At 56.4% G+C, this 24525-nt stretch overlaps 1 protein-coding gene across 1 annotated transcript in view; it reads right to left on the reverse strand.

The window, feature by feature from the left end:
* The window catches only part of LOC116821771 (amyloid beta precursor protein binding family B member 1), a 37008-nt gene extending 15554 nt beyond the window's left edge, over window positions 1–21454 (reverse strand). Inside the window, 9 exon segments of the mRNA XM_075069210.1 lie at window positions 2414–2541; window positions 2765–2943; window positions 9017–9073; window positions 9969–10042; window positions 10619–10682; window positions 10685–10723; window positions 10726–10752; window positions 10755–10766; window positions 20919–21454. Coding sequence (XP_074925311.1) covers window positions 2414–2541; window positions 2765–2943; window positions 9017–9073; window positions 9969–10042; window positions 10619–10682; window positions 10685–10723; window positions 10726–10752; window positions 10755–10766; window positions 20919–21444 — 1106 coding nt within the window. The 5' untranslated portion in view covers window positions 21445–21454.
* Window positions 21455–24525: the final 3071 nt, after the last annotated feature.

Here is a 24525-nt window from a genome sequence, read left to right on the forward strand (position 1 = left end):
ATAATGAATATTGGCTGCTTGTAACTGGCTGTATTTCAAACTTGTGCTGGGCATTACTGGAATTGATCCCAGACAATTGTGTTCAAGCTCTGTTAGCCTGCTTGATGGCCCATGTGACAGGGACCATCAACTACACAATTCACCATTGAGGAGAAGGCGGATAACACCCGTGATCAGGAGTGAGCAGAAGAAACTGGCCCATGTGACTGCAAGACTCCATTGCTGTACTGTGATTCCACAGTAGACAACGGAGGTGTTCTTATCACCATGGAAAAGCTAATAAGGCAAGGACCCTGTTCCATCTGGTCTGTCAAATCCGTTTTACCTCTGGAGGGACTTTCGCTAACGATGAAGTTGACACAAGGACCTGAAGTACTCACCCCAGCAGATGGGATTGTCTCCCAGGACATCTCGATATGAAACTGCAGCTTACTCGTCAGCTACCAAAGCCACGTGAAACCTAAGAACTTGCGAGCCTCATGTACAATGATGACTGATTCCATTTAAAAATTCTAGCTCTCGACTTTATCTGTTTCCTTTTGATGAATAAACCTTAGACTTTTAGAGTCCTAAAGGATTGAGCACAACACGCGTGATTTGTGGGGTAAGATCGACCCTCGTATGAGCCCACCGGACCCTCTGGGAGACTGGAGTGTCTAAGGAAATTGCTTGTGTGACTTGCGGTTAGCCAGTGGGGTGAAACCGAAGTCATTTTTGTCTGGCTGGTTTGGTTTGCCTTAGAGGTGGAGAAACCCCAGCCTGGGGCTGTGACTGCCCTGTTTGAGCAATTGGTCCTGATTTGGCACTCTCAGTTGGGTCCCGCCAGAACCACATCATCACAAATGCGTTTTGCTTTTATTTCGTTTCACCAAATCCGACTTCCTGTGCTTTGACTTATAATCACTTAAAATCTATCTTTGCAGTTAATAAATCTGTTTGTTTATTCTACCTGAAGCAATGTGCTTGGTTGATGTGTCAGAGATTTCCCTTGGGATAACAAGCCTGGTACAGATCAATTTCTTTGTTCAGTTGATGAGCTCATATAAGCTTGCAGCATCCAGTGGGCATAACTGGACACTGCAACATGTCTGTTCCTAGGGTTGTGTTTGGGCCAGAGGTATTGGCTAGTGTCATTCAGTTGCACAATCCAAGGAGTGTTTTACACGCCTAAGGCTGTGCGTGAACAGCCCAGGAGTGAGGTTATCACTGCAGAGCAGGGTCAGGCTGGCTCCCAGAGTCCAGGATTAGAGTGACCTAGTAGGAATTTTCCCTGTTATGATATATATAAGCCTATGGGAGTCTTACTGTTTTTCATTAGTACTGTGTGTGACTCACTTTCACAGAATCTCAGGGTTGGAAGGGATCTCAGGAGGTATCTAATCCAACCCCCTGCTCAAAGCAGGACTAATCCCCAGACAGACTTTTGCCCCAGATCCCTAAGTGGTCCCCTCAAGGGCTGAACTCACAACCCTGGGTTTAGCAGGCCAGTGCTCAAACCACTGAGCTATCCCTCCACTTGATGTGACTCTAGACTCCATCTTGCTGCTGTGATTTTCCACAGTAACAACGGACGGGGCATCCTTCCACGGGCAGAGAAAATAAAAGGCCCTGGAAACCCCTCCATCTTGTCTTCAATCTTGCTTCTGACTCTGGAGGGACTTCGCTACCCTGAAGCTCTGAACAAAGGACTGAATGACTCATCCCAGCAAGGGATGTTCCAGAGACTTGATTTGAACATGCAGCTTATTCCGTCCCAGCTACAAGCCTGAACTAAGAACTTGACCATCAGTGTATGTGACTGATTCCATTTAACCAATTCTAGCTCTCATCTCTATCTTTTTCCTTTTATGAATAAACCTTTAGATTTTAGATCCTAAAGGATTGGCACCAGCGTGATTTGTGGGTAAGATCTGATGTGTATATTGACCTGGGTCTGGGGCTTGGTCTTTTGGGATCGAGAGAACCTTTTTCTTTTACTGGGGTGTTGGTTTTCATAACCATTCAGCCCCATAATGAGTGGCACTGGTGGGAATACTGGGAGACTGGAGAGTCTAAGGAAATTGCTTGTGTGACCGAAGTCCTCTCTATCTGGCTGGTTTGGTTTGCCTTGGTGTGCAAAGGACTCCCAGTCTGGGGCTGTGACTGCCCTGCTCCGAGCAATTTGTACTGCATTGTCCCTCTCAGAAGGGTCCCACCAAAGCCAGCGTCATTGCGCATGGGGGGGTGACAGGGGCCAGGGCACACGGGGACGGTATCGTACAGCTCTGTGTCCCAGAGAGTTAGCGGGGCTGGGCAAGGGGACCCCCAAGCTGGACCCTGCCCTGCCTGCAGCCCCAGGGCCCTGCAGCGCTCCCCTGTGGTGGTCCCTGCACCGCGCCCTGCAGGGCTCATTCCGCTCCCCAGAGCCCCCTACCTGCCATCATCCCAGCCAACACCCCACACGCGGATGCTGGCCACGGGCTGGGCATGCAGTAGTGTGCGCTCCACCGGCTCCATCAGCCTCAGCGTCTCGCGGTCCAGGAGCAGCAGCATGGCCCGGCCCTGGGGGGAGAGCGGGGATAGGGTGAGGGAGGGGATCAGAGAGGGGGGGCAGCATAGGGTCAGAGGTCAGGCCTGGGGCAGGGCAGCAGTGGGGGGATGGGAGGCTGGCTGAGGATTAGCCCCATGGGGACCTCTTTCCCTGCAGCTCACAGCCCAGCCCAGCCCAGCCCGCGGCCCCAGGGACCAGCCCAGCCCCGCACCTCCCCCCGGCTGCCCCACTCACCTGGTCCCAGCCCCCCGGCGGGGGGGCCCCGCGGCCAGCCAGCTGGCGGATGCAGGAGTTCACGGCCACGCTGCTCTTGCCTGGCGCCAGCTCCTCCTCGCTCATCTCCACCCAGCCCAGCGACCACACCGGGAAGCTCTGGTGAAGGGGATACGCCATGGGGCTGCTGCCAGCCACCCCTGCCGACCACCCAGGCACAGCCCCCTGGCACAGCCCTCCCACCAGCCCCACTGCCTGGCGCAGCCCCCTCCCTCCAACTGGCACAATCCTCCCACCAGGCACAGCCCCACCACCACCACCCTGCCAGCCCCATCTCTTGCCAGAGCCCCACCAGCCCCGGCAGAGTCACCCCCGCCAGCCACTGGAGGGCCCAGAGGTCTGACCCGGGTGCGGGAGGGATCGGACAGGCTGGCTGGGCCCAGAGGTCTGACTGGGGGTAAATGATACCAGGCCAAATGGGCGCACTTGCTGTACTTAGCTGACAGCATTTCCCAGCGCCATGACGACAGTAACCCAGCAGCCCCTGCTGTCCCGGCGCCGTGACAACAGTAATCCAGCATCCCTGTTGCCCCGGGAGCCATGACGACAGTAACCCGGTGTGACGAAGTGGGACTCTTCTTAATGTTTCCTCGGAATACTGTGTGGGTGCCTCAGTTTCCCCTATGCATTTCTTAAGTCTCCAGTGTGCATAAATGGCCGACACTCTGACTCCTGGCAACTAATGGCTGGGGCCCTTCCCCCCTGCAAGGGGATGGCTAAAGGAGAACAAAGATCAGGTGACCTCGTGGCCCGGGAAAGAGACAAAGCCCAGAGAGGAGGGGCTGCGGCGGGGGGGGGGTCAGTTTGGAGCTGGCTGGGGATGGGAAGTGAGGGCAGACGGGGTTGTCTGGCTCGCTAGACCCCAGAATGGACCGGGCCGAGGGGTCCTGTTTTCTGTACCTACAAGCTCTGTTTTAGATGGTGTTCCTGTCATCCAATAAACCTCTGTCTTACTGGCTGGCTGAGAGTCACGTCTGACTGCAAAGTGGGGGTGCAGGACCCTGTGGCTTCCCCAGGACCCCGCCTGGGTGGGCTCGCTGTGGGAAGTGCACGGAGGGGCAGAGGATGCTGAATGCTCCAAGGAGAGACCCAGGAGGTGAAGCCATGTGAGCTTCATGCCCTGAACAAGTCTGCTCCAAAAGGGGGAGGAAGGCTCCCCAAGCCGCCTGGCTTTTGTGGGGGCAGGGTCGAAGCATCGGCAAGGACTCGGTGACACCTGGAAGCCCTGGCTTCCTTGGCCCATGATGCAGGTACCCAGCAGCCGTACCCTTGGAGCCACGGGGGAGCCCAGATGCAGCGGTTGTTTCCTTGGCTTCGGCGCACTGAGGAAGAGCAAGAGGGCTGGATAGGACGACACTGGCACTGCCTGGCCCCGAATATGGAGAGCCCTGGACTGATCCCTGTACGCCCAGTCTGTGGGTCCTGCCCACTGCACAGGGCAAAGCCCACAAAGGGGATCCTGTAGGGATGCCCGCGCAATCATCCTGGCTCCAGCCCCACTCGCTTGGTGCATAGCACGCAGGTTGGGGCCCTAGGTCCGTGCAGGTCTGGCCGACAGCCGCCTACTCACTGAGGGCTTCAGCAGTGCCAGGTGGGGTGGGCGGCTCCAAAATCTGCTGCCACAGTCTGGGGTCCCTCCTCTGAGGGATGTCCTGGGCAAGGGACGAGTACCAGCATGTTCAGGCTGTGTGATGTTATTGACACAAACTGCGGACGCGTAGGATCATGTTGCAACAAGGTCTCTGTAGTGGCCCAAATCTTGGTATAAACGGTGGGTGAGACAGGTGTCTAGACACGGTTTTGGGTTGCTGGTTACGTATACGCTATCTGGATGCGGTGTACGATTTTTCCTGTTTAAGTTATTAGTTATGTTTTCTGTCTGTAGTTCACTTGGTGTGGTGTTTGGGTGACGCCACCAGGACGCTGTGTGTTAGCTTGGCCTTAGCCTGCTTGAGGGCCATTATAGGACCATCAGGTTATGTGGTGAGGTCGGGAGTGCGGGGGTGTTGGCTGGGGGCTGTTGGTGAGTTCCCGCAGTTACTGTCTGATCAATACTGACGGGATGGGATACAGGGGTCACTTCACTTGAGGGATATACCTGGGGCAGCATGGGGGCTGCGGCCAGGTGACCAGCCTTTGCCTGGGAATAGTGGACAAAAGCCTGGAAAGGAGCGGAGGCGGGTGTTGAGGTGGCTGGGGAGACAGTGGGGGGTTTTTAGTTCAGAGCTGGCTGGGGAATGGGGAAGGCCAGACTGGGTCTGGGCCCCTGGTGACCCCAGGCTGGACTGACTGAGGGGTCCTGGTTTCTGTACGCCTCAGGCTCTGGTTTGGGACTTGATTGTTCCTGTTGGTCTAATAACCTCTGTTTTCCAGATGGCTGAGGAGTCCGTGAAATCGAGGAAGCGGGGTGCAGGGCCCGGACTCCTGCGACACCGCATGACAGGGGGTGACCCCTGTTATGGTGGGCCCCAGGCCCTGCCGAGCTCCCAGGGGAGGCCCTGGCCGTCTCTGTTCGGGCTCCTGCCTGGATCAGCAGCAGGCCCCGGCGAGGGGCTGGTCCGTCCCGTCAGGGACGATGATTCCCCAGACGTTGGAGTCCATGCCACATACTGGCTCTGCGTGCCAGCATGGCGTGGGGCCGGGCTACGCCATGAGACTCAGACCAAAGCCAGTGACAGGAGCCAGCCTAGCCTGCTCGCCGTTCCCTTGTCCCTCGTACCCTTCCCGCCTGCGGGGCGCCCCGTCTGTTAGGGGGGGGGGATTGTTTTTCGGGCTTTGTGATTTCTGATACGCGCTGATCTGACTGGTTTCACCTCTTGTCTTTACCAGGTGGGGCCATGCACAAGGACCGAGGGAACAGATTTAACATTCAATCATGCACTTTCGCGTTCCTACAGTAGTGTACTTATATGTAATTATATATTCTATTACTTGATTCTTCTATATTGTTGTGACTTATTATGTACATAATCTGGGAACCATTAGACATGGGTTGCAACCAGGTCTGTGTGGCGTCCCACCAATCTTATGCAAGGGAAGTCTATAGGTGCTCTAAGACAGGTTACGGTGTTACTGGTGTTTATGGTTCTGTATGTCCTGTTCTTTTGTGCTGAGTTATGAATATTGGCTCTGTCCTGTCTGTAACTTAACTAGTGTGCTTTGGGAGACATGCCAGACAAGTTGATGTTTGCTCTGCTAGGCTGCTGATGGCCCATTAAGGACATCAGACTTACTGACATTCGAGGCAAGACAGACAACGACCTTGTATTCCAGCAAGTGCGCAGTGTCCTGTGACTCCTCTGGAGGGACTTGCTACAACTGAGCTCTGAACAAGGACTGATGACGCCATCCAGCGGCGGGATGGTCCAGAACTTGATTGAACCTGCAGATTTATCTCCATCACTCATCCGAACTAAGAACTTTGCTCATGTATGGAATTGATTCCATGAATCCGATTCTAGCTCTCATCTCTTAATCTTTTTCGCGTTATGAAATAACACTTAGATTTTAGTTCTAAAGGGATTGGCAACAAGCGTGATCTGTGGGTAAGATCTGATGTGTATATGACCTGGGTCTGGGGCACTTGGTCCTTTGGGACGAGAGAACCTTTTTTCTTTTACTGGGGTGTTGGTTTTCATAACCATTCATCCCCAGGACGTGTGGAACTGGTGGTGATACTGGGAAACTGGAGTGTCTAAGGGAATTGCTTGTGTGACTTGTGGTTAGACAGTGGCAGGGCCAGCTCTCCTGTTTTTGCTGCAGCAAGCAGCGCGCCAAATTGCCGCCGTGACCAGCGGGAGCAGTCCGTGTGCCATTAGAGCTGGCCCTGGCTAGTGGGGTGAGACCAAAGTCCCCTTGGTCTGGCTGGTTTGGTTTGCCTTAGGGGTGGAAAAACCCCAGCCTTGGGCTGTGACTGCCCTGTTTGAGCAATTGGTCCTGAACTGGCACTCTCAGTTGGGTCCTGCCAGAACCGCATCGTTATAATGCCACAAGGGGCCACAACAGTGGTTCCCTTAACGCACCCAACAAAGTTGTTAATCTATCCAGCTATATTCTTAGCCCGGAGGAAGAATCTGTCCTATCTCGGGGCCTCTGCCTCTGCCCCTCCACCCCCACAAACATGATACAGTTCTGCGGTGACCTAGAATCCTAATTGCGACACTTCCGACTCAAGGAATATTTCCAGCGCAGCACTGAACAGCACACGAACCCACAGAAACCTCCCTACCCACACTTCCAAAAGAAGGATTCTGAGTGGACTCCTCCTGATGGTCGCAACAACAGACTGGACTTCTACAGAGAGTGCTTCCGCCGACGTGCACGGGCTGAAATTGTGGAAAAGCAGCATCACTTGCCCCAGAACCTCAGCCGTGCAGAACACAATGCCATCCACAGCCTCAGGAACAACTCTGACATCGTAATCAAAGGGGCTGACAAAGGAGGTGCTGCTGTCATCATGAACAGGCAGGAGTATGAACAGGAGGCTGCTAGGCAGCTCTCCAACACCCCCTTCCACAGGCCATTATCGTCCGATCCCACTGAGAGGTACCAAAAGAAACTGCATCATCTGCTCAGGAATCTCCCTACTATAGCCCAGGAACAAATCTACATGGACACACCCTACAGCCCCAACCAGGGGTACTCTATCTGCTACCCAAGATCCATAAACCTCCAGGACGCCCCATCATCTCAGGCGCTGGCACCCTAACGGCAGGACCGTTTGGCTATGTGGACTCTCTCCTCAGACCCTACGCTACCAGCACTCCCAGTTATCTTTGAGACACCACTGATTTCCTGAGGAAACTACAATCCATCCGCGATCTCCCAGAAACCACACAAAGATGGACTACAAGCCGTCAAGAACAATATCCCCGATAATGTCACGGCAAACCTGGTGGCTGAACTTTGTGATTTTGTTCTCACCCACAGCTATTTCAGATTTGGGGACAATTTATACCTTCAAGTCAGCAGCACTGCTGTGTGTACCCCCATGGCCCACAGTATGCCAACATTTTTATGGCTGGCTTAGAACAATGCTGCCTCCGCTCTCATCCCCAATGCCCCTACTCTGCTTGCGCTACATTGATGACATCTTCATCATCTGGACCCATGGGAAGGAGGCCCTGGGGAATTCCACCAGGATTTCAACAATTTCCATCCTACCATCAACCTCAGCCTGGACCAGTCCATACAAGAGATCCACTTCCTGGACACTACTGTGCTAATAAGTGATGGTCACATAAACACCACCCTATAAGTCTGACAAATCTGACATCAGGAATTATAACATTCAAAAACCAGCAGGAGAACACTTCAACCTCTCTGATCACTCAGTAACAGACCTAAAAGTGGCAATTCTTCAACAAAAAAACTTCAAAAACAAACTCCAACATGAAACTGCAGAACTGGAGGGATGGCTCAGTGGTTTGAGCATTGGCCTGCTAAACCCAGGGTTGTGAGCTTAATCCTTGAAGGGGCCACTTAGGGATCTGGGGCAAAAATCTGTCTGGGGCTTGGCCCTGCTTTGTGCAGGAGGTTGGACTAGATACCTCCTGAGACCCCTTCCCACCCTGATATTCTATAAGAAGTTAATTTGCAAACCGGACACCATTAAATTAGGCCTGAATAAAGACTGGGACTGGATGGGTCATTGCACAAACTAAACTATTTTCCCCCTACCGTTACTCACACCTTTTTCTTAATGGTTGGAAATGGGCCCTCCTGATTATCACTACAAAAGCTTTCTCAGTCCTGCTGCTGATAGCCCACTTTAATTGATTAGTGTAGTGAGAGTTAGTACCGTTGTTTCATGTTCTCTGTGTACACAGCTCTCCCTCCTGTATGTCCCATTCGATTGTCTGATGAAGTGGGGTGTAGCCCACGAAAGCTTACGCCCAAAGAAATGTGGTAGTCTCCACGGTGCCACAAGGACTTGTTGTTTTTGCTGATACAGACTAACACAGCTCCCCCTCTGTAACGATATTACAGAGCGTCCCCCGGGACACAGGCCTGGTCTCTCAGATGGGATGTGGTGCCCAGCACACCCTACAGCGAGCCGGCCTGTGCTTTGCTGCCGTTCTCCAGCTGCTGGCTGGGTGGTGAGTGCCCCTATTCCTGCCCGGCCTGGGGGTGCCCCCTTCTCCCTCCTCCGCCTGCCCTGCCCGGCCTGGACGCCCCCTGGCACCGGCTCCTGCCACACTGCGCCGCACTCACCTTCCAGCTCTCGGCATCCGCCAAGCGCTCGGCCTCCACAAAACCCGTCCAGGTGAGCTGCAGAGAGCAGGACAGAAACCAGCCAGTGGGGGTCATGGCCTTGTGACGAAGTGGGACTGTTATTAATGTTTTCTCTGAATATTGTGTGGGTGCCTCAGTTTCCCCTATGCCTTTCTGAGATATCTAGGTGGTGGGATAAGGGGGTGTGATCGATGCAGAGCCCTAGGGGACCAGTGTGATGGTGTCTGCACAGAGAATGGCCGACACCCTGTCTGCTGGCAACAGATGGCCTGGGCCCCTCCCCTGCAAAGGTGCCAGCTGAATGTGCTGGAGAACAAAGAGATCAGGTGACCTCCTGGCCCAGAAAAGAGACAAAGGCCAGAGGAGAGGCTGGAGAGTTTCAGTTTGGAGATGGGGGGAGGCCCAGACCTGGGGGAGGTCCCTGGGGCACTGGCAGTGTATCCCCAGGGTGGGGGGTGTCCCTGGGGCACCAGCAGCATCTCCCCAGGGTGTGCAGGGGGTCCCTGGGGCACCGGCAGTGTCTCTCTGGGGTAGGGGGGTCCCTGGGGGTCCTGGAAGTGTCTCCTGAGGGGTCCCTGGGGCACTGGCAGTGTCTCCTGGGAGGGGTCCCTGTGTGACGAACTGGGACTGCTCTAACTGTGGCCTGTGAATGCGGAATGGGGGGTGTCTCTGGGGCACCAGCAGCAGGGGAGGGTCCCTGGAGCACCAGCAGCATCTCCCCAGGGTGTGTGTGGGGGGGTCCCTGGGGCCCCGGCAGTGTCTGTCTGGAGTAGGCGGGTCCCTGGGGGTGCTGGAAGTGTCTCCTGGGAGGGGTCCCTGTGTGACAAACTGGGACTGTTCTTACTGTGGCCTGTGAATGCTGAGTGGGGGGTGTTGGTCTGGGAGGATGATCTGCACTGGGGGATGGGAGACTGGCCTTGAGGGAAGATACCTGAGCAGGTAACGAGTAGGAACCAGAGGTTGAGCCCCAGGTACACCTCTGCCCGGGAGGATGGGAGGAGACCGCTGGGGAGAGAGCGAGTTTCAGGAGCTGGCTGGGGAATGGAGGGAAGGACAGATGGGCTCTGACTCCCCAAGGGCTGTGATGGTCCTGGACCCCAAGATGGACCTTACTGGGAGGATCCTTTGTCCAGGCCTGCAAGACCTGCCCTGGACTGTTGCGTGGCGCCTAAATAAACCTGTTTACCGGCTGGCTGAGAGTCCGGTGAATCGCAGGAAGTTGGGGGTGCAGGGCCTTGTGTTCCCCCACACTCATGACTTCCTGAGTCACCGGAAAGCGTCTCCCACAGTCTATGTGGGTTTCCTGGGGCACCGGCAGCGTCTCCCCATGGTGCGGGGCTGTTCCTGGGGCACCGCAGCGTCTCCTCACGGTGGGGAGGTGTTCCTGGGGCACGGCAGTGCCTCCTCACGGGGGGGGGCGGTCCTGGGGAACTGCAGCGTCTCCCCAGGGTGTGTGGGGGGCTCCTGGGGCACCAGCAGCAGGGGGCACTGGCAGCGTCACCCCAGGGTGAGGGCATCCGCGGGGCTCTCACCTGCTGCTCCTCGGTGGTGTATTCCCCTGGGAGTCATGGTTGGGGCCACGGCCCCCTCACCCTGGCCCAGGTCTGCGGCGGCTCCCACTGCGTGGTGCCCGTGGGGATGTGCAGTAGTAGGTGCGAGGCACCTGCACCCTCACCCATCCAGCAGTAGGTCTGAGTCCGTCTCGAAGGCGTTGCAGCCCAGGCGGCGTCTGTGGAAAGGAGGGTGTTGAGTGGGCCGGGCACCCCCAGGGAGTCAGGACAGGGCCCAGCTGGGGCAGGATGAGGCCCCACACGCCCAGGCCCCAGCACACGACAACCCTACCGCCCTGCCCCCACTATGCCCGCTCATTCCCCATGGCCAGCCCTCAGCTGAGCCCCCACCTTTCCAGGGGCGCTGCTTCCCCAGCGCCACCCCAGGCAAGCCTGGGGCTCCGGCTGCATTGACTCGCATGGTGCTACGGATGACCCAGCGCCACTCGCTCGGACACAGTCCAGCCACCGGCCCCCCCGAGCCCTGTCTGCCCGGTGTGAGGCTCCAGGCTGGAACAGCCCCTGGGGGCCCTCGCGAAACAGCTGGAACCGGGGCCCCTGTTACAATGGAGGCAGTGTCCGGTCAGGGCTCGTCCAGACAGGCACCAAGTCAGACTCCTCTGAGATTTCTGCTATTGACACATCCACTCGTGTCGTCCTAGCCAGACCCAGTCGAGCCCCGACCAGACCCAGCCGACCCGGGCCACCAAGTCCCAGCGAGCTCCAGCAGACCCTGCTCCGAACTGGGCACCAGTACCCAGCCAAGCCCAGCCGACCCGCCGAGCTCGGGCACCCAGTCCCCAGCCGAGCTCCAGGCCAACCCAGCCGGAGCCCAGCAAGAACCCTGCCAAACTGGCACCAGACCCATGCGAGTACTGGCCACGACCCAGCCGACCTGGCACCTGAAGTCCCAGCAATGCTCCAGCCAGACCCTGCCGAACTGGGCATCAACCCAAAGCGAAGCGCTGGCACCAGACCCAAGCCAAGGCTCCGGCCAGACTCAGCCAAGGCCCTAGCCAGAACCAGCCGAGTCCGCCAGACCCTTCCGACTGTGGCAACCAGGGCCCGAGCCGAGCTCCGGCCAGACCCAGCCGAGCCGGGCACCGGACCCAGCCGAGCTCCGGCCAGACCCAGCCGAGCCGGGCACCGGACCCAGCCGAGCTCCGGCCAGACCAGCCAAGTCGGGCACTAGACCCAGCCGAGCCCCCGCCAGACCCAGCCGACCCCTGGCCAGACCCAGCCAAGTCCACTGCTCGGTGATAGTGATCACTGGGCCGAACACGTCCCAGCTCAGCCTCCCCGTGAGCATGTGGGATACAGCTGCCTGCTCCTTCCCCGGAACAGCCCAGCACTGACTCCTCACTCAGTCCCTTCCCCACCCTGGGAAACAAAATGGCGCACCAGGGAAACTGAGGCACACTTAGGAGTCATACAAATATTACCAACAAAGGCCGATTTGCCCCCCTGCACTGAGCCCAGAGACTTGGGTTTGGCTAAAGCCTCTTCTCAGAAGGTCTCTGTGATGAGGTGGGAATGTTTCTTGGTGTTTTCTCTGAATATTGTGTGGGTGCCTCAGTTTCCCCTATACAGTTCTTAGGTATCTAGATCATGAAATAAGGGGGTATGATCATTGCAGAGCCCTAGGGGTCTGCACAGAGAATGGCCAACACCTTGTTTGCTGGCAACTGCTGGCCTGGGCCCCTCCCCTGCAAAGGTGCCAGCTGAAGGTGTTGGAGAACAAAGAGATCAGGTGACAAAGGCCAGAGGTGGGGCTGGGGAGTCTCAGCTGGAGCTGGCTGGGGAAAGAGAGGTTGGCCCCAAGATAGACCCAGCTGAGGGGTCCAGGTTTCTGTACCTACAAGCTCTGGTTTGACCATGTTCCTGTCATCTAATAAACCTCTGCCCCCCTGTCCCTCCTCCAGCAGGGAGCTCCCGGGCCGTCCCGTCCCCCCCAGAGCATGGAGCCCCCAGGTCGGCCTGTCCCCACCCCCACAACACGGAGCCCCCGGGCTGGCCTGTCCCCCCACGCACAGCACAGAGCCCCCAGGCTGGCCTGTCTCCCTCACAGCACAGAGCCCCCAGGCCGGCCTGTCCCCCCACAGCACAGAGCCCCCGGGCCGGCCTGTCCCCCCCACAGCACAGAGGCCCCGGGCCGGCCTGTCCCCCTCACAGCACAGAGCCCCCGGGCTGGCCTGTTCCCCCTCCCGAGCGTGGAGTCCCCAGGCTGGCCTGTTCCCCCACAGCACAGAGCCCCCAGCACAAACCAGCCAATGCTCCATTATCCTTAGGCAGCACAGACACCCCCACACCCCGTCAGTGAGCTCAGGGCCACGACATGCCAGACACCCCACAGACCCCCCGATCGAGGCCCCTGGGGCTGTACCGTCTGCATGGACGGTCCCTGCACACCCAGACAGATGTGGGGGGCAGAGGGCCTCTGTGCAGGGGGACTCCACCAGCCCCTGAGAGTCACGCCAGGCGCCCATGGCCGACCCCGGTCCTGCATCCAGCCCGTGGCCCATGTCTGAGCCCTGGGCCCTGGCCCCAAAGCAGCAGCAAAGAAACCCTGCACCCGGCTGCACCCTGAGCTCTGCCCTGCTCTGCCAGCGGCTGCCAGGCCCCGTGATGCAGCCCCCGAGAGCTCACCCAGCCTGGGGCAGGCGGGCAGCTCTGTGGGCACCCCCAGGGCCTGGCTGTGCCCGACTCCCTCGTGGGCGAGCAGCCAACCAGCACAGCTAGGCAGGAATCCGAGCTGTACACGGTGCTGGCAGCCGGTGCCACCCGCTCCCATGGGCACAGCTGGCCGAGAGCGGCGTAACCAGCCTTGTGCCAAGCTCTGCCGCCGCGCTGTGCCCACCCTAGCACCCTCGGCTGCCTCCAGGGCAGGGGCCCTGCAGGCTGCATGGAGCTGGGCTCCACATCCCCCTGCCCCCCTCAAACTGAGCTCAGTGGAGGGGGGCGGTGTCTGGGTCACGTTGGGGGCAATGAAGCATCAGCTGCCTTGCGCTGGGGGCTCCGTGTTCTGAGGGGACAGGCTGGCCTGGGGGTTCTGTGTTCTGGGGGGGGGGTGACAGGCAGCCTGGGGGCTCTGTCCTGTGGGGGGACAGGTCGCCCCAGGGGCTCTGTGGGGGGGTCAGCCCGGCCCGAGGGGTTCTGTGCTGGGGGATGGGACAGGTCGGCCTGGGGGCTCTGTGCTCTGGGGGCGGGGGACAGGCTGGCCCAGGGGCTCCATGTTCTCAAGGGACAGGCCGGCATGGGGGCTCTGTCCTGTGGAGGGACAGGCCGGCTCAGGGGCTCTGTGCTGGGGGGAGGGAACAGGCTTGCCCAGGGGCTCTGTGCTGTGAGGGGACAGGCTGACCTGGGGGCTCCATGCTGCGGGGAGGGGACAGGTCAGCCCAGGGGCTCTGTGCTGTGGGGGGGTCAGCCCGGCCAGAGGGGTTCTGTGCTGGGGGACGGGACAGGTTGGCCTGGGGGCTTTGTGCTGGGGGAGGGGACAGGCCAGCCCGGGGGCTTCCATGCTCGGGGGTGGGGGTGGGGGAACACAGGCCTGGGCCCAGGGGCTCCTGTCTCGTGAGGGGGACAGGAGCGGCTCCGGAGTGCCCTCGCTGTGGGGGGGACAGGCCGGCCCGGGGGCTCCGTGCTGGGCGGGGGAGACAGGCTGGCTCGGGGGCTCCTTGCTGGGGGGGGACAGGCCGGCCGGGGTCTCCGTGCTGGGGGGGGGACAGGCTGGCCCGGGGGCTCCGTGCTGTGAGGGGACAGGCTGGCCCAGGAGCTCCATGCTGGGGAGGGACAGGCTGGCTCGGGGGCTCCGTGCTGGGGGGGAGACAGGCTGGCCGGGGTCTCCGTGCTGGGGGGGGTCAGGCTGGCCCAGCTCCTGGGGGTATCCCTGGTCTCTGATTCCCTGTTCTGTTCATTCCCTCTGGGGCACCTGGCACTGGCCACTGTCGGCCGACAGGACACTGTGCTAGAATGACCGTCGGGCTGACCCAGTCTGGCCATTCTTATGGAACTACTCCTGCGCCCACACAGTATCTGCCACCCCAGTCCTGGGCACCCCCAACCCTGTCGGTGCCCCTCACTCCCGACCCTACTAGCCCAGCCCTGGGCTCCCCGAAGCCCTGTCAGTGCTCCTCACTCCTGACTCACAGCCCCTGCTAGCCCAGCCCTGCCCCCCCCCCATGGGACATTATTGACATTACCTGTGACCGTATAGGTCATTGTTGCAACCACTCTTATATATTTGCAGCAACTAGCGTACAAAGGCTGTTGAGTGAGGTGTCTATGGCAAGGTTACGGTGCTGGTTCTGATTACAGTTTGTATGGGTGTATCATTTTGTAGTTGAAAAGTTATGAATATTGGCTCTGTAGTTGTATCTCAAATACATTTGCTTCTAAGTAGTCTCAGTGAAGCATTTGCTCAGCTTCTTGAGAAGGGGCTGTTCTCAGGAAATACCCAACCAAGAAACACTCCATGGACACTGGACTTTGGGAGACGCCAACTCACATCTGAGCTGTCCTTGGAACCTTCAAAGTAACATGTGAACAATGGCGTTGGCCTGTAAACTGAGTCATGCAGGGACATGTGACTTGCCCGTGTGACACCAGACTCCATCTTGCTGCTGTGATTTTCCACAGTAAGAACGGAGGGGGCGTCCTTCTACCGGCAGAGGATATAAAAGGCCCTGGAAACCCCTCCATCTTGTCTTCAATCCTGCTTCTGACTCCGGAGGGACTTTGCTACAAACTGAAGCTCTGCACAAAGAACTGAATGACCCGTCCCAGCGGGGGATGTTCTCCAGAGACTTGATTTGAACCTGCAGGTTCCTCCATCGCTGCTACAAGCCTGAACTAAGAACTTGGCTATTAATTGATTCCATTTAACCAATTCTAGCTCTCATCTCTACCTTTTTCCCTTTACAAATAAACCTTTAGATTTTAGATTCTAAAGGATTGGCAACAGCATGATTTGTGGGTAAGATTTGATGTGTATATTGACCTGGGTCTGGGGCTTGGTCCTTTGGGATCAAGAGAACCTTTTTCTTTTACTGGGGTGTTGGTTTTCATAACCATTCATCCCCAGGACGGGTGGCACTGGGGGTGATACTGGGAGACTGGAGTGTCTAAGGGAATTGCTTGTGTGACTCGTGGTTAGCCAGTGGGGTGAGACCAAAGTCCTCTCTGTCTGGGTGGTTTGGCGCCTTAGAGGTGGAAAAACCCCAGCCTAGGGCTGTGACTGCCCTGCTCTGAGCAATTTGTCCTGAACTGATGCTCTCAGAAGCATCCCACCAAAGGCAGCGTCTTTATGGGGGGTAAAGTCCATGGCTCCTGTCTGACCTGGGACAGACCCAGGAGTCCTGACACAGCTCAGCGAGGAGACTTCTCTAGTGAAACTGGCCAGAGTCTGCAGGGCCCCAGCTCCTACTGTGGGTGCTGCGGCCCCAGGTCCCCCCACTCCATGCCAGGCTCAGCACTCCCCAGCACTGATGGGGCAGTGGGAGCTATGGGGGAGACTGTATGGGGGGGCAGCAAGATGTGGGGGGCAAGGGGTCTGTGCAGGAGGGGCAGGATGCAGAAGTGGGGGGGTACCCTGGTGGGGGGCCTGCCGGGAGAGGCCGAGGGGCAGCGGGGAGGTGCTGTTTCCAGCAGAGAGAGTTGCTAAACAATAGGCTGCCATTGGCTCTGTTCTGTCACGTGGGGCTACCAGTCCCCAGCCCAGAACCAGCCCCACTCCAGGCGCATTGTGAGGGGTCTGGGGGGGGGGCATGGGGAAAGGCCCAGCCCCACAAGGTCACAGACTGCAGCAGGCTGGAGAAGGGCAGGACATGGGCACCAGCTAAGCCACCTGCCTGCTGCCCCCACCCTGCGCGCCCGTCTCCCCATCCCTGCGTGCCCCACTTCCTACACTGTGCCCCCTGCACCAGTGTCCAGTCCCCAGTGGCTGGCTGGGGTTTGTTTTCACGTCGTGGACAGGGACCCCTCCAGACAGAGGGGACCCAGGGACCATGGCTCCCTGCAGCAGGGCCTAGCTGGACAGATGCGGTGGGGCTGGGAGCCAGGACCCCTGGGTTCTGTGGGGTCTAGTGGTTATAACAGGGGAAGGGGCTGGGAGCTCTGTCCCTTCCCTGTGCACCCAAAGCTCCACCCCCTGGGATGAAGTGGGAATTTTGGTAACATCTTTATGAGTGCCTCAATTTCCCTCTGTGCTTTGCATTGCTATGCAGGGAACATAAAAGATTAAAAGCTGCTCTGGGGCAGAGCAGGATCCTGGGTGGGGGAGGTGGTGTCACTGTGACAAAGTGAGACTGTTTTGTATGAACACTGTGTGTGCCTCAGTTTCCCCAGGTGTTACTCAAGGGGGTGTGATTGTTGCAGACACTCCTAGAGAGCAGGTGCAACTGCTGACGGGCTGCAGAGAACAACTGACACTTGTAGCCTGGCAGCTGCTGGCTGGGTCCCCTCGTCTGCAAGGAGCAGCTGGGGGGGGGTTGGTGCAGCCCAGGTGACCTGCTGGACCCAGAAAGGGACAAAGGACGGAGGAGGGCAGCGGGCGTGATGGAGGCTGGGCAGCTGGAAACGAGTCAGTCTCCTGGTTGGGGACTGGGGGCGAGGGCCCAGGACTCTGGATCCCCTCATGGACTTTGCTGAAGGTCCCTGATCTCGGTGCTGCCAAGCTCTGTTCTACGCTGGGCTCCCCAAGATAATAACCCGTCTGTCACACGCAGGCTGGGAGTCATGGCTGGCTGCGATGTGGGGTGCAGGGCCCTTTGGGGCTGAGGCTCCCCCAGGGGTCACACCCAGGGGGACTCGCTGCGGGGAGCTCACTGGGTGATCAGGGGGCTAAACGCTCTGAGGTCAGACCCAGGAGGTGCCGAAGTGGAGCAGGGTCCTTGCCCTGGGACAGGTGCCCTGAGGGGAGACGCTGCCCCAGAGTCCTGCCTGGTGTCACGCCGAGTGGGGCTGGGGCCCTCGGCAGAGCCAGGCATGCTGGTGGCAGGGGGACAGAGGGCCGAACCCCGGAGAGAGCGAGCCACCCTCGGTGTTGCGGTGCTCTGGCCCTATTCACCCCTCCTCCAATGTCCCAGTCACCTGCCAACCCCATAGGGGTTTTCCTGCAGGTGGCTGAGAAAGATGTTACTAGCGCAGGGCCAAGGGCCAATCCCCGCGGACCCAAGGAACCAACCCCCCAGTGATGACTCCATTCGGGGACTGACCAGTCACTGTTTCCCCCTCCCCGTCCCCCTTCAGTGAGGCCACATTCATTTTACAGCGTTCTGGTGCCGGGTGAAATCCCCAACATACCCACGGCTGTCACCTCCGACCTGCCCCAGCCCTGCCCCGCGCAATCGCCAGGCAGTCGAGCTCTTCCCTGGACCCTCCTAAGACTAACAACAGGGACAGAGGCCTTGACAGGAGCCTGCTCCTGGACTCCCAGCCTGGCGCCGGCTGCGCTGTAGCTCCGGCTTAACCCCCCAGCCAGCCACGGCCTGGCAGCCAGTAGCCAGGTGACTGCTCAATGGGGCCTGCTGGCATCCCGGTCAGATTCGCAGCAGGGAGCCCCGGACTGAGACTGGACGCTGGTGCCGTAGGCCCAGCCTCGAAGGCTGCAGGCCGCCCCCTGAGAGCTATGGGGGCCTGGGCCCCGGCCCAGTATAGGGGACACCCCCATTGATCCATCCATGCCCCCCTCCATCCTAACTTAATTGCCTTCTATGAGGAGATAACTGGGTCTGTGGATGAGGGGAAAGCAGTGGATGTGTTATTCCTTGACTTTAGCAAAGCTTTTGATACAGTCTCCCATAAGAACATAAGAGCGGCCGTACTGGGTCAGACCAGAGGTCCATCCAGCCCAGTATCCTGTCTACTGACAATGGCCAATGCCAGGTGCCCCAGAGGGAGTGAAGCGTAACAGGCAATGATCAAGTGATCTCTCTCCTGCCATCCATCTCCACCTCTGACAAACAGAGGCTAGGGACACCAATTCCTTACCCATCCTGCGCTATAGCCATTAATGGAACTTAACCACCATGAATTTATCTAGTTCTCTTTAAACACTGTTAACTCCCACAGTATTCTGCCAGCAAGTGTAAGAAGTATGCGGCTGGATGAATGGACTATAAGGTGGACAGAAAGCTGGCAGACCGTCAGGCTCAATGGGTACGTGATCAACGGCTTCATGTCCAGTTGCAGCAGTACCATGTGGAGTGCCCCAGGGTCGGTCCTTGGGGCCGGTTTGTTCATATCTTCGATTAGTGATCTGGAGGATGGCATGGACTGCACTCTCAGCAATTTCCAGATGACACTAAACTGGGAGAGTGGTAGAATGCTGGAGGGAGGGATAGGATACAGAGGGACTAGACAAATTAGAAGTGTCATAAAACAATTGTTAAGGGTTAATGTCTCTTTTACCTGTAAAGGGTTAACAAACAGGGAACCAAACACCTGCCAGAGGGCCAATCAGGAGACAGATACTTTCAAATCTCGGGTGGAGGAAGCTTTTGTTGTAGTTTGGGTTTTTGCTTTTGTGCTCTCTATGCTCTGAAGTGACCACACACCTCTACAGCTCTCAAATCTTCTGTTCCATTTGTAAGTACAAAGGTAGAAGACAGTATAGTCTTTTTCTTGGTTTTCTTTATGTGCAAATGTGTAGTTTGCTGGAAATATTTTAATTGTATTTTTTCTGGATAAGGCTGTTTATCCATTTTTTATAAGCTAAAAGACCCTGTAATATTTCATCTTGATACAGAGAACAATTTTTATGTTTTTCCTTCTTTTATTGACGTTTCCTCTTTTTAGAATCTAATTGATCTTTTGGTTATCTTCTATAGACTCCAGGAAAGGGAGTCTGCACTCACCAGGGAATGGTGGGAGAAAGGAAAGACAGGGGAGGGAAAATCTGCTCTCTGTGTTTCTTCTCTCTCTTCTGGGAGGAGGGAAAGAGAGAATCCCTTTGTTAAATTCTGAAGCTTGACGTCTATCTCTCCTAGTGACCCAGGCGGGAAGAATCTGGGAGGAAGAAAGAGGGGAGGAATGGTTTATTCCCTTTGTTGTGAGACTCAGGAATCTGGGTCTTGGGGGTCTCCAGGGAAGGTTGGGGAGACCAGAGCTTATCAGGGGCTTTAACCTAAGTCCTGATTGGTGGCAGCACTACAGGATCTAACTGGTAAGTAAGCTTAGAGGATTATGCTGTACCCATATTTTGGACGCTAAGGTTCAGATTTGGGAATTATACCATGACAGAGGATTGGCCAAAAGAAACCTGATGAGGTCCAACAAGGACAAGTGCAGAGTCTGCACTTAGGATAGAAGAATCCCATGCACTGTTACAGACTAGGACCGAATGGCTAGGAAGCAATTCTGCAGAAAAAGACCTAGGGTTACAGTGGATGAGAAGCTGGATATGAGTCAACAGTGTGCCCTTGTGCCAAGAAGGATACATCATTTTGGGCTGTATAAGTAGGGGCATTGCCAGCAGATTGAGGACGTGATCATTCCTTTCCATTCGACATTGGTGAGGCCTCATCTGGAGTATGTGTCCAGTTTTGGCCCCTCACTAGAAGAAGGATGTGGAAAAAATGGAAAGAGTCCAGCGGAGGGCAACAAAAATGATTAGGGGGCTGGAGCACATGACTTATGAGGAGAGGCTGAGGGAACTGGATTTATTTAGTCTGCAGAAGAGAGGATGAGGGGGATTTGATAGCTGCTTTCAGCTACCTGAAAGGGGGTTCCAAAGAGGATGGATCTAGACTGTTCTCAGTGGTGGCAGATGACGGACACAAGGAGTAATGGTCTCAAGTTGCAGTGGAGGTTTAGGTTGGATATTAGGAAACACTATTTCACTAGTGGGATGGTGAAGCACTGGAATGGGTTACCTAGGGAGGTGGTGGAATCTCTTTCCTTAGAGGTTTTTAAGGCTCAGCTTGACAAAGGCCTGGCTGGGATGATTTAGTTGGGGATTGGTCCTGCTTTGAGCAGGGGGTTGGACTAGATACCTCCTGAGGTCCCTTCTATGATTCTGTGAAGGGACCTCAGGAGGGGAGGGATAGCTCAGTGGTTTGAGCATTGGCCTGCTAAATCGACGGTTGTGAGTTCAATCCTTGAGGGGGCCATTTGGGGATTGGTCCTGCTTTGAGCAGGGGGTTGGACTAGATGATCTCCTGAGGTCCCTTCCAACTCTAATAATCTATGATTCTATGATTTGTCAGTGCAGAGCTCCACCCCTCAACCAGCCCCATCCAGCTCCACCTCCACCCTCCCAGCAGCATCTGGCAGTTCTGCTCCCCAGGGCTGGGCCAGCAGAGAAAGCTGAGTGAGCCGGTAGGCCCCGCCCGTACCTGTGTCATCGGGGGAGCTGCCAGCCGGGCTGCCCTGGCTCAGCGTGGCCCAGCTGGAGTCCTCATCGCTGGCGGCGCTGGCCCGTGGGCCGAAGAGCAGGCTGGCGCTCTTGCCATGCTCGTGGGGCCCGCGCTCCGAGCTCTGCTCCGACTCGGCCGTGATGGGGTCACTCTGTACCGGGGTGGAGTCGCCATCCTCCTCCTCCTCTGGGCCCCCCCGCGGCAGGTCACTGAGCAGCGCCGTGGCGAGGGGGCCAAGCTCATTATGGTTCTGGTCCTGCTCGGCCGCCTGGTTCTGCCCGTCCTTCACGCACTTGACATTGGCGGGCTCCTCCCCAGGTGGTGGTCCTGGCCCCAGGGCGTCATGCTGAGCAGGGCAGGTGCAGGGGTGGTGCTCTGGGGGCAAGGCCTGGCACGGCAGCGTGCCGTTCAGCAGCTCACGGTGCGGCACCCGCAGCACCAAACTCAGCCCTGGGCAGCTGTTGTCATTGGCCAAGTCGCTCCTCTGGCTCAGCGGCCATGACATGGCCCCGGATACCCTGACAAGGGAGAGACACTGCTGTGAAGGCCAGCACGGCACGGAGCACAGGGCTCGGCCTGGCCCCAGGGTGCAGCCAGCCAGGGGACATCTCTAACAACACAAGAGCGGCCATGCCGGGTCAGACTAAAGGTCCATCTAGCCCAGTATCTGTCTACCAACAGTGGCCAATGCCAGGTGCCCCAGAGGGAGTGAACCTAACAGGAAGTCACCAAGTGATCCATCCCCTGTTGCCCATTCCCAGCTTCTGGCAAACAGAGGCTAGGGACACCCTCCCTCCCCAGCTCAGCTAATAGCCATCGATGGACCTGTCCACCAGGAACTTACCTAGTTCTTTTTTGAACCCTATTATGGTCTTGGCCTTCACAACATCCTCTGGCAAAGAGCTTTACAGACTGACTGTGTGTTGTGTGGAAAAATACTTCCTTTTCTTTGTTTTAAACCTGCTGCCTATTAATGTCATTTGGTGACCCCTAGTTCTTGTGTTATGAGAAGGAATAAATAACTTTTCTTTATTCACCTTCTCCACATTCCTCATGATTTTATAGACCTCTGTCATATCCCCCCTTAGTCACCTCTTTTCCGAGCTGAAAAGTCCCAGTCTTATTAATCTCTCCTCATGTGGAAGCCATTCTATACCCTTAATCATTTTTGTTGCCCTTTTCAAACCATTCCAGTATATCTTTTTTGAGATGGGGCGACCACATCTGCACGCGGTATTCAAGCTGTGGGCATACCATGGATTTATATAGAGGGAACATATTTTCTCTCCTATTATCTATCCCTTTCTTAATTATTCCCAACATTCTGCTCACTTTTTTGATGCTGCTGCACATTGAGTAGATGGGTTCAGAGAACTATCCACAATGACTCCAGCATCTCTTTATTGAATGGTAACAGCTAATTCAGACCCCATCATTGTATATGTATAGCTGGGATTATGTTTTCCAATGTGCATCACTTTGCATTTATCAACACTGAATTTCATCTGCCATTTTGTTTCCCAGTCACCGAGTTTTGTGAGATCCTTTTGGAGCTCTTCACAGTCTGCCTGGGACTTAACTATCTTGAGCAGTTTTGTACCATCTGCAAATTTTGCCACCTCACTGTTTGCCCCTTTCTCCAGATCATTTATGAACATGCTGACTAGGACTGGTCCCAGTGCAGGCCCCTGGGGGACACCACTATTTACCTCTCTCCATTCTGAAAACTGCCCATTTGTTCCTACCCTTTGTTCCCTGTCTTTTAACCAGTTACCAGTCCATGAGAGGCCCTTCCCTCCCATCCCATGACAGCTGACTTTGTGTAAGAGCCTTTGGTGAGGGTCCTTGTCAAAGGCTTTCTGAAAATCTAAGTACACTAGATCCACTGGGTCCATATGCTTGTTGATCCCCTCAGAGAATTCTAGTAGATTGGTGAGGCATGATTTCCCTTTAAAAAACCACGTTCACTTTTACTCAACAAATTATGTTAATCTGTGTGTCTGGCAATTTTGTTCTTTAGTTTCAACCAGTCTGCCTGGTACTGAAGTCAGACTTACCGGCCTATAATTGCCGGGGTCATCTCTGGAGCCCCTTTAAAAAACTAGTGTCACATTAGCTGACTCTCCAGTCATCTGGTACAGAAGCTGATTTAAATGATAAGTTACATGCCACAGTGAGGAGTTCTGCAATTTCACATTTGAGTTCCTTGGGTGAACAGCATCGGTTGTGATGACTTATTAGTTTAGTTTCTCAATTTGTTCCAAAACCTCCTCTAATGACACCTCAATCTGGGACAGTTCCTCAGATCTGTCACCTAAAAAGAATGGTTCAGGTTTGCGAATCTCCCTCATATCCTCAGCCGTGAAGACCAATCCAAAGAATTCATTTATCGTCCTTGAGTGCTCCTTTAGCATCTCGATTGTCCAGTGTCCCCACTGGTTGCTTAGCAGCCTCCTGCTTCTGATGTATGGGGTTGGACCGTTCTACTGCTTCCCTCTCTGTCTCCCTCAGCTCCTCCAGCTCAGCCACCCTGGTCCCCAAAGCCTGTACGCGGTCTCTGAGGGCCAGGAGCTCCTGCACCGAGTGCACACACACACCACCCGCCCACACATGCTGCATTGGGTGCAATAAACTGCAATATAGATATATCCATGAACCACACGCCCAGCTCCCGGGCTCAGGCCCAGCCTGGCTCCCTCGGTGAGGGTAAGGGCACCACGACAGAGCTGGGAGAGCCCGGGGCCAGGTGACACTCAGCCACAGGGGGACAAGGGAGGCTGCTGAATGCAACCACACCCTGGCCAGGCACCCCGGGACAGGCTCCCTCTGTTCACGCTGGGGGCCCCTGTGCACAACAGCAGCTCTGCAATCCGAGCCTGCCAGAGGCAGCTAGGGACCCTGGAAAGGCTGCAGCAGCTTGGGCAACCCGGCATCCCATCCTAGAACCACTGACCCACAGGGCTAGAAGGGACCGCAGGGGTCAGCTAGTCTGGCCCTGCTCAGATGCAGGATTGGTTGGGTCTGACTCATTCCTGAGAGCCCCAGCCCCCTCTGGAAACCTCCAATGAAGGAGGTTCCCCAACCTCCCGAGGCGTCTGGTCCATTGTCCTACTGATCTTAGTTAGAAAGTTCTTCTGGAGATTTCACCTCACTCTGCTGGGCTGGAGTCTGACCCCTCACCTCTTATCCTGCCCTTACTTACAGCAGCCTTTCCAGTACCTGAAGACCACTGTCATCCCCCCTCCCCCCGCAAACTCCTCTTTTCCAAACTAAACATATGGGGAGTTGCGCTGTACGCGGGCGTTAGGGTCTGATGTCAGCGCGTAAGGTGAAAATCGCGTCTAGTCAAACGCTCATTGAGTGGAATGGCGGGTGCAATCGCCTGCATTACAGGTGCAGTGTTTAAATTGTTGTTTTTCTCTCGTTCATTTTGTTTTGCTGAGCACATATAGTTAAAATCGTGTAAGTTAAATGTGCCTGTCATGCGACTCCACTGTACCCAGTTCCTTCAGCCTTGCTCTTATGGTTTGCATTCCACCCCTTGGATCCTCTTTGTCCATCGCCTCTGGATCCTTTCTGGTTTCTC

The sequence above is a fragment of the Chelonoidis abingdonii genome, chromosome 1, assembly GCF_003597395.2.
Source record: "Chelonoidis abingdonii isolate Lonesome George chromosome 1, CheloAbing_2.0, whole genome shotgun sequence".
NCBI lineage: Eukaryota > Metazoa > Chordata > Testudines > Testudinidae > Chelonoidis > Chelonoidis abingdonii.